Genomic DNA, 10,000 nt, shown 5'->3' with positions numbered 1-10,000 from the left:
AGGGGAGCCAGGGAAACGGCCTCGCGTCGTCTGACCATTAAACCACTGGAACCATTAGACCTTGCCTCCTAACTGAACCAGCAGAAGAATATCCTTATTAACCTTCTCCGTCTAAGCGCCAGGTCGCATGGGATGTGGAGTTACTTCGCTGATGGTTTTCCTCAATTATCCATCCAGTATATTCGCAGCTTTTAGAAGAGCCATGCCAAGTTCCCCGCCATGTATCCACCACCATATGAGCCCTGATTTTAGCCTAATTTAGCCCTAATGAGCCCATTGCCCCTATAAAAACATTCAGGCCCCATGGCTCCGTACCGCGAACAAAGGGACTCACCACTTATTGATGTTGCCGTGAGGTTAATCAAATAACAATATGTGCAATATGTGCTCGAAACGAAAGCAATTTAGGGAGAATTTCGGCTTAAGTGAGCCCTGATTACAACATGCAACTGCAAAGATTCTAATGAGGATAAAATCATCTCATTACGTGGAAGGATTACAGCCTAGACGGTCCTGGACGTGTGATGACTGACTGCACTCATCCGTCCTGTAGCATAACTCACATCAAGGGGTTTCCTGTTTGGATGTGTGCTCACTAAAGGAGGGAGCTCATAAATTAGGGATGCATATTGGCTCCGCGAGAGGACGACGAGTCTCTTTCCAGGCGGTTCTCTCAGAGCAAGAAGGCGATTCCTCCCGGACTGGTGGAGGACTGGAGGACTTAAACCGAACCCATCCTGGACCCGGGGCGCTGCAGGGGGTCCGAGCAGCAGCAGCACTCAAGACCGGACCAGCGGCTCACAGAGGAACGATATTATTGACGCGTTTAGTGGTCGTTCGTTATTTGGTTGTTATTATTCTTTTGGGTTTGTTATCAGCCGTGCGTCACGACGCATGGACGGAGAGGTTACATCAAAGTTTATCGCATAAAAAAGGAGAGAGAAGAAAAGTGATTTACAGTCAGAGGGAAGGACATGGGTCAATGTACCGGTGTGAGGGCGATTCTGCTCCACGCCAGCTGGGTCTGGATCCTGGGGGGCTTTGGAGCGACCAGCTTGACTCGTGGACTGGACACGTCTAGGTAAGAGGATGCTGGACGAGGGGGACCTTAAACACGTGTGTGCGTTCCGCTGGTTCAACTCAATGATTAATGCGGTGCACACAATCAAGGCATCTTAATAAACCTATTACCATTCCTACAATTTCTGTTGGAAATGAATTAGGAAGATATTGCGAGAATACCATATATATTGATAATCTACTTATTAGGCTAGATTGTTAACGCATGCTTTTTTTTGCATTTAAGATTCCGAATATATGTAGGGTTCATAATAATTGTTTTCTATACATCTTGATGGAGGTTTGCTTGTCGTAATGATCCATGACATTAAATAACGGAGCGACTTCTCCAGAACTGAACCGGATTAAAGTAGATATGTTTCATCAATGCCTCCTCGCACTCACTCGTAATAACACAAACGCATATTTATTTAGTCGATATTTTCCCTAATATGGAATAAAATGGAAAAAGATTTCAGTTACTGGAGTGAACCCTGGAAATAAGTTAATATCTGTCAAGAGGAAGAGTTGAGATGAACCAGCCATTTGTCAAATACACGAAATGCCAAATTGTAATGAATATGAATAGACACAACTTAATGTTATGAGTGGATGATTGCAAAACATCTCAAGGGTTAGAAAGGTGGCTTATGACCAAGGGTTGAATGTTCCCAGAAGTATAGCAGGAGTAAGCAGTAGTTGGCTATTGCAGGTTGCATGTGTGTGTCTGTCTGTGTGTGTCTGTGTGTTTGTTTTTTTGTGTGTGTGTGTGTGTGTGTGTGTGTGTGTGTGTGTGTGTGTGTGTGTGTGTATGCTTTTGAGTGTGTGTGTAGGCTTTTCTGTGTGTGTTAGTCTGTGTGTGCGTATGTTTTTGTGTGTGTGTGTGTGTGTGTGTGTGTGTGCGTGCGTGTATATGTTTGTGTATGTGTTTGTGTGTGTGTGGGTCTGTGTGTGTGTGTGTGCGCTTGTATTGTCCATGTAATATAATTCCATACACAAGGTGTCACTACCAGGAAATAAAGTCAGGTTTCATCAAACTCTGTGTGATTCAAGTTCTCTAAGGACTCAAATATGTGTAGAAAGTAGAATCCAGCAGAAAGTCCTTTTTAAGAGGACGTAAAACCTCACACATGAATCTAAATGCTCTATTGTTGTTCTCCCGCAGCTCAGAGTGTCCGGAGAACCACATCCAGACAGTGGAGTACCCGTGCTCCCGGGCGCAGGGGAAGAACAGCACCTGCTACAGGTAGGACCCCCGTTGATCCCCCCCCGCAGGGCACTCAGACACCATCTGCGCTGCCGGGATTAACTCAACACAGCTGGCCCGGGACAGACGGCGGAGGAACTGAACCCTTGGAGCTCGGGTCCTGTAACAACAGCATTTAAGAACCTCTGGCCCGCGGCCTCTCTGCTTTGCCTCTATCTCGGGGCTGTAACGGCCTCTATCTCAGGGCTCTAACGGCCTCTATCTCAGGGCTCTAACGGCCTCTATCTCAGGGCTCTAACGGCCTCTATCTCAGGGCTCTAACGGCCTCTATCTCAGCCTCTAACGGCCTCTATCTCAGCCTCTAACGGCCTCTATCTCAGCCTCTAACAGCCTCTATCTCAGGGCTCTAACGGCCTCTATCTCAGGGCTCTAACGGCCTCTATCTCAGGGCTCTAACAGCCAGCCTCTATCTCAGGGCTCTAACGGCCTCTATCTCAGGGCTCTAACAGCCAGCCTCTATCTCAGGGCTCTAACGGCCTCTATCTCAGGGCTCTAACAGCCAGCCTCTATCTCAGGGCTCTAACGGCCTCTATCTCAGGGCTCTAACAGCCAGCCTCTATCTCAGGGCTCTAACGGCCTCTATCTCAGGGCTCTAACAGCCAGCCTCTATCTCAGGGCTCTAACGGCCTCTATCTCAGGGCTCTAACGGCCTCTATCTCAGGGCTCTACCGGCCTCTATCTCAGCCTCTAACGGCTTCTATCTCAGCTTCTAACGGCCTCTATCTCAGGGCTCTAACAGCCAGCCTCTATCTCAGGGCTCCATCAGCCTAAATCAGTGGCCAGTGGATGGAGAGGAGGTTAGCTTGTGTGTTAGCTAGTCGGCGACGATGTTAACAACCTCAAGGAAGGGACAGTATGAGATTTGCATGAGATATTGGAATATCATCCTCGTCTTTCGGTCCTATTTGTTTTGAATACCTACACTTGACAGTACTTATAGATCATTACTAAACCTGTCGTGACTTTATGTTTTATATTTTCATAACCCTTACTTCCTATATAATTTTTTTAGTTGAACCGTCTTTTATTTATATTTTCCCCAAGCCCTTTATCGCACTTTTCCTTTTCCTGTCAAGCGTGTCTTTGAGAAAACAGTTTGTTTCCATCTTGGACCGGCTCCCTCTCTCGTATAGTTTTATGTCTATGGATTTGGTTCGCTGGCTGCCTAATTTACGGATCGTTTTGTGACATTATCCTACATTCCATCTTGCAGCGTTCAACATTCAGGAAAGAAATATTGTGTGGAAAAAAATACCTTAGGCATTTTAGTTCTTCAACGACGGCTAATGCTGACATTGAGCCACTCTATTCAGATCGAGACTTTGGCTTCGGATCTCGTGGTTAGAGTAACAAGACCAACCCCCCCCCCCCCCATACACACATGCAGACACAATCATGTGCACACACACGCGCGCACACATCGACACACACATTCAAACACACACACACACACACACACACACACACGCACACGCACACGCACACGCACACACACACACACACACACACACACACACACACACACACACACACACACACACACACACACACAGACGCACACACACACACACATACATAATGCACACACATGAGGCTCCAGCCAGGTCTGGTTTCAAGGCCAGGGAGGCAGGTCTGTCTTGTGTCATGTTGGAGAGGAGGAGTCCTGCTGGGTCTCCGTGAGACGAGGAGCGCTGACGGAGGAGGAGGTGAGCTGGAGGTGGACGCCGAGCGCGACCAATCGGAGGCTCTTTGGTGAGGCGGGAATCCCCCTTGTTTTATCACAGAGTTGTCAGTTCGATTACTGGTCCTGGCAGAGTCCGCTCTTAAGAAGCAGGGCTCCTCTCCTGGGTCTGACCCTGGTCTGTGGAGCGCTCCGGTGGTTGAGCTCACCTCAGAGCGGTGTGGGGCTGAACGGTTCCTTCTGATGGTCCATGTTGGCGCTCATCCCCTCAGCGACCTCCACCCCCCCGTCCCCCCCGTCCCCCTGGAAGTCTCTCATCTCATTACTTATTACTCGTCCCAGCCTCTGTTGTGGAGGAATCCAGACATCTGATCTAGCGCTGGAACGAAGAACCACTGTTCTTGGATCAGTGGAAGAGAGCAGTCGGACCTGGCGCGGGACGTGATGCTGTGGTCCAGCGTTTATTCTGGTTTTCACTCAATATGTAGATTGCAGGTTTTCCTGACGCCTGCTCAGAAATCAAACCAACAGGATTGCTTCCATTTTGGCAAGCTGCATAAGTCACAATGTTGAGCATCCCTTTGTAACATCGGTGCACTGGAACAGAGCTTTCCCCTTTGTTAAAGTTCACAGAACTCACATATCGATTTGAGCACTGAATGTTTGATGGTTTGAGAGGGGCTGAATTAATCATTTAGTTTAAGGGGAGTTACAAGAGCCTTTTGGAAACACTTTAGTTTGTATCTCTCCGGCGATTGGACATCTAATCTCAACAGTGTCAACAGAGTGATGGTGAGGTTGAGGGACAGGAGAACGAGTCTGGGAGGTTATGTGTCTGATTCTCAGATGCATCATTTTAGGCTTCTTCTTTCATCATGTATTGAATAAACTGTCAGACAGATTTAAAGATTATAAGTTGTCTCTGTGGCTGAAACATCAGCCTTTTGAACTTCATATAGCTTTATGAATGATGTTTGTTGAAGCAGTCTGTTCATAAACAATACATAGGCGCTGTCGTCTGATGGCGTGTTGTTAGTGTGTGCGTCACATCTCGTTTGAGTGTTCGCCCGCAGAGCCCCTTTGAAACGGTGATTGCGATAAATAAACGGGGCATCCATGTTTTCTGAAGCCATCCTTTAGTTGATAACAACATGGCGGGCAGGCGGTGGTGAACACAGACCTCCTGTGGTGCTCAACTCTAACCCTCACCCTAACCACTCAGTGGAATAACCACTTTAACTTCCCCGTCTCTCACGGGAAGAGCCAATCGCATGGCTCTGTGGTATGGGATGAGAAGAAGAAGAATCCCACGCGGTCGTTCGGCCAAAACAAAGAGTTTGCCTGCCGCAAGACTCCCCCACCAAGCCCCCAGCGGCCTCCATGACAGTCACAGGGAATCTGTCGATCCGTTTCCCTCACTGCGCCCCCCCCCCCCTCGCTGTTGGAAGCTGTTGTTTGAAGGGTGCCAAGTCAAACATGTGGGAATTCTATTCTGAGGAAAGATGTGGATATGTTGCGTGTGTGTGTATGAATCCATGTTTTTTCTGATGTGTGTGTGTGTGTGTGTGTGTGTGTGTGTGTGTGTCTTTGCGATTTCATGTAAGTTTGTTTGGATGTGACTGCCCTTAGTGTGTCTTTCAATATAAGTGTGAGGATGTTTGTACTTGTTTCGTATTGTTTCACGGTCTGGGAGTCGGGACTTCTTTGGAATAAGAAGAGCATATGTTCGCTCTTTACTGTTAACGGGCGGGAATCAGGCTGCGCGATTCTAAAACCAGGCTGGCCGTCGATAAATCAGTCAGGGCTGAGTTGTTTCTGATCCGCACCTTGATCCAATCGCAGCGCGCTGCACGCCTCACTGCTGTGATGGACTCCAGTCCTCAAACTGTTTTCTATTCCCTCTCTGTGTGTTTGTTTTGGGCGGCGGGCCAAAGCTTACAGCACCGCTCCGTACATCAGAAAGGTGCCGACTGAGAGAGGAGGGATGAAGTGTGGACACCATGTAATAATATTGGGCCTCACCCACCGTCGCACTGACAGCTCCTCTTAACGGCGTTGTAACACCGGGCCGTACTGCAGCAAAGGAGCGAGTCACCGGACACAGGCGCGGGTCACGTGACGCAGGCCCGGGTCACGTGACGCAGGCCCAGGTCAGGTGACACAAGCCCGGGTCACGTGACACAGGCCCGGGTCATGTGACACAGGTCCAGGTCAAGTGACGCAGGCCCGGGCCTGTCTCACCGATGGGGGGCACGGTGTTTTGGTTGGGAGGCTTTCACTCCACCGTTTCCCGCTCCGAGCACCGGGCGGAGTCGGAGCTTGTGACATCCGTGTAGACGGCCGATACGTTACTGACGATGACTATTTTTTCCAAAACAACTTACAATAAATACATTTCTCAGGAGAAAGAGAAACCCACCAAATATCGCTGTCGGTACTGCTAGGATTTTCGTAGAACCAAGTGCCAAGCACTAACAAGTTAACCCATTCCCCGTACACAACACAGATAGCTAGGATAAGACGCTACACAGTGCTTATGGTACTTATGATACGTAATACATCTTACATACCATAATGTTAACACTGAAAACACCCGATGACGCAGGAACATATTGATATATGGGGTGACACACAGACTCACTCAGACTACAGCACTCCAAACAGAACCGGTTTACGGTGTGACGCTGAAACAATAAAGAGGCGAAGGGCATCAATATTGCGGTGGTCTTTGTTGTTGAACAGCGTCAGTAAGTGCGAATGGCTATGGCTTAGGGGGGGGGGGGGGGGTCTCCCTCTGACAGCCCCCCCCGATAAAACCTTTTTAATAAGCCCAGCCCCCCACGCCTCCTGTCACAAGAAGAACCATGCAGGAGTTCCTCTGATCTGCCCCGTAAACGGTGCACACACACACATGCGACCACGCGTTAGTCACTGCAAATGATTCCAGCATGGCACATGGACGCACACACGTGAACAAGCACGCACACATGCACACGCACAGACACAGACACAAAAACACACACAAGATTGCACGTATGCACTTTCTCTCGGTTCATTACCGGGTACCACTCTGCTCTGGGCCTGGACTCTCTCCGGCCTCTTTTAGTTGGACGGTTCCTCTGATTGGCCCCTGACAGACAGAAGCCAGGCGTGGCCGTCTGGTAGCCCGTTAACCCCCGGGGGGGGGTCAGCTCAGATCCAATCGGATCACCGTGGGATCGGCACTGGTGAGCAGAGGGATCCGGAGTGGATCTGAGAGCTGGAGAGAACAGACCTGCTAACAGTCACTTCATACACGGATAACACGAGCTGGATGTGGTTACAGATCCGCTAACTACCGACTGGCTGGGTCGAGCTGTCTCGTGTGTGTGTGTGTGTGTGTGTGTGTGTGTGTGTGCATGTGTGTGTGTGTGTGTCTGAGGGTCTTTGTATGAGTGTGTGTATGTGTGTGTGTGTGTGTGTGTGTGTGTGTGTGTATGCGTGTGTGTGTGTGTGTGTGTGTGTGTGTGTGTGTGTGTGTGTGTGTGTGTGTGTGTGAGTGTGTGCCTGTGTGTGTCTGTTTATGGCGTGGGGGGGGGGTGTCTTTGTGACTGTGTGTGTCTGTGTGCATGGTGCGTGCCTGTTTTACTTGTGTGGGTGGGGTACATGTTTGACTGTGTGTGTGTGTGACGTGTGTGGTGAGTGTGTGTTGCCGTTGTGTTCATGCTTACACACACGCACACACGGGTCCAGCGTTCGTTAGTGTTGAGCCCACTGCCCTGCAGCCGTAATGAACACAAGCTGGGGAGGATTCATTGACCCTCAGAGACTCTGGCGGGTTCTGCTTTGGCGACCATTTGGGCAAATTTGTCGAAAAATAAATAAAGTAATAGAAAATAACGAAAAACGGCTGCGGATATATAATCCCTGTATCCATAATGATTCATAAATATCTCATTAGTGAGAGCACAGGGGCATAGCCGCCGCCATGAGTGTGAGTGTGTGCCAGAGCTGCAGGGAGGCAGGACTTTACAAGCTGCTCTAACCACCGGGATAGCAGGTGGAGACCGGGCCGGGTGTTGCTGTTGTTTTCATCGTGCTACAGTACGACTGCTGTGTGTTCTGTGGGGTGTTGCTGTTGTTCATACTACAGTACGACTGCTGTGTGTTCTGGGGGGTGTTGCTGTTGTTCATACTACAGTACGACTGCTGTGTGTTCTGTGGGGTGTTGCTTTTGTTCATACTGCAGTACGACCGCTGTGCCTTCTCTGGGTTGCTGCTGTTGTTTTGTTCATACTACAGTACGACTGCTGTGTGTTCTGTGGTGCTGCTGTTGTTTTGTTCATACTACAGTACGACGGCTGCGTGTTCTCTGTGGGGGACCGGCATCAAACACACTTAAAGTTTTATACAACACATTCCAGGCAGGAAGGCTCTCCGTCTCACTCGAGAGATATTCTTTGTGTTCGGTGTGTTGCACCGTAAGAGGCCCCCCACGTCGCAGGCGCGAGGTGTGGGGTTCCGCCCTGATGGCGAGCGAACGAGCGTGTCAACAGTGGGGGTTCAGCACCCTAACAGCTCCTCCTACCCAAGGGAGCGGGCCTCTTTCCTGCCTTCCCCCTCACTGCCTCGCTCCCTTCTGTCCGTTCATCCATCCATCTTTCTCTGTCTCTATTGCTCGCTCTCTCGCTCTCTCTCTCTCTCTCTCTCTCTCTCTCTCTCTCTCTCTCTCTCTCTCTCTCTCTCTCTCTCTCTCTCATACTTTATATACAATAATATGCTGTAGTACACTAAAGTATAGTTGGGGAGCACGGCTGCGTCTTGAATGGATGACTTTCAATAACTTTAACACAAACAGTCTGCATGAATCACTTTGAGCTATGGTGATATTTCACTCACAATGGCGCACGCACGCACGCACGCACGCACGCACGCACGCACGCACGCACGCACGCACGCACGCGTGCACACACACACACACACACACACACACAAACTTCACTACCTCACAGAGAGCAGTATTGCTTAGAACTAGACACAGACTAGTGTGACGTCTTTAAAGTGATACAATCTGCTTGTCTGCCGCCTCATCACTCTCTCTCTGTCTCTGTCTCTCTGTCTCTATCTTTAAATCAATCATTCTCTTTCTCTTTCGGTCTCACTCACTCTCTCACTCTAATTGTGTTTATTCTCACTACCTCCCTCGCACTGTTTCTATGTTATTGCACTATATAACATTTAATAAAGAAAAAATACATTGAAAATGAGTTAAACAACATTTAACTTTCCGTATTAGCCTCTGTGTTGTAGTTGGCACGGTAGCGTACCAAGACTAGACCTGGCTGTGACTGGAAAAACACTCTCTATTACCGCTAAAACAAACACTGATTTTGTACATTATTGAATACTAATTATTACAAAGCAATATTCTCTCTCTCTCTCTCTCTCTCTGTCTCTCTCTCTCTCTCTCTCTCTCTCTCTCTCTCTCTCTCTCTCTCTCTCTTTGTTTGTGTGTATGCATCTGTGTGTGGTCCTCACACGCGGCTCTGTTGTGTACAGTGTGTCTGTGCATGCCTGTGTGTTTGCGTGTGTATGTGTGCGTGTGTGCGTGTGTGTGTGTGTGTGTGTTTCCCCAAATGCTCCTGTGACTCCCAGTCATGCGTGTGTGGAGCTCTGCTGTCGTCTGAACTCCTCCATCCCTGTGATTCATGATCAGCATCATCCGTCCCAGCCAGCCGGCGCAGCTTTTAATATAAAGTGAAGAAGTGCCGGTCAGGTGATCAGGGTCAGGTGATCAGGGTCAGGTGATCAGCCTGATGTCCCCTCTCAAACATACCTGGACATCATAAATGCATCATAAACACCCTCCTCAGACCCATACCCATAAGCCCTCCTCCTAGACCCAGACCTCATAAGCCTTCCTCATAGGCCAAGACCCCAAAAGCCCAGACCCCATAAGCCCTCCTCATAGGCCCAGACCCCATAAGCCTTCCTCATAGGCCCAGACCCCGTAA

At 49.2% G+C, this 10,000-nt stretch overlaps 1 protein-coding gene across 1 annotated transcript in view; it reads left to right on the top strand.

The window, feature by feature from the left end:
• The first annotated feature begins 424 nt into the window (after positions 1 to 424).
• LOC130403754 (collagen and calcium-binding EGF domain-containing protein 1-like) overlaps positions 425 to 10,000 on the top strand; it is a 40,973-nt gene continuing 31,397 nt past the window's right edge. Inside the window, exons 1-2 of the mRNA XM_056608202.1 lie at positions 425 to 1,081; positions 2,225 to 2,305. Coding sequence (XP_056464177.1) covers positions 975 to 1,081; positions 2,225 to 2,305 — 188 coding nt within the window. The 5' untranslated portion in view covers positions 425 to 974. The remainder of the gene's footprint in view (positions 1,082 to 2,224; positions 2,306 to 10,000) is intronic.

This window comes from Gadus chalcogrammus, chromosome 14 (genome assembly GCF_026213295.1).
Source record: "Gadus chalcogrammus isolate NIFS_2021 chromosome 14, NIFS_Gcha_1.0, whole genome shotgun sequence".
Taxonomy (NCBI): domain Eukaryota; kingdom Metazoa; phylum Chordata; class Actinopteri; order Gadiformes; family Gadidae; genus Gadus; species Gadus chalcogrammus.
Note: the sequence above shows the minus strand (reverse complement) of the source record. Positions and strands in the feature narration are given on the sequence as shown.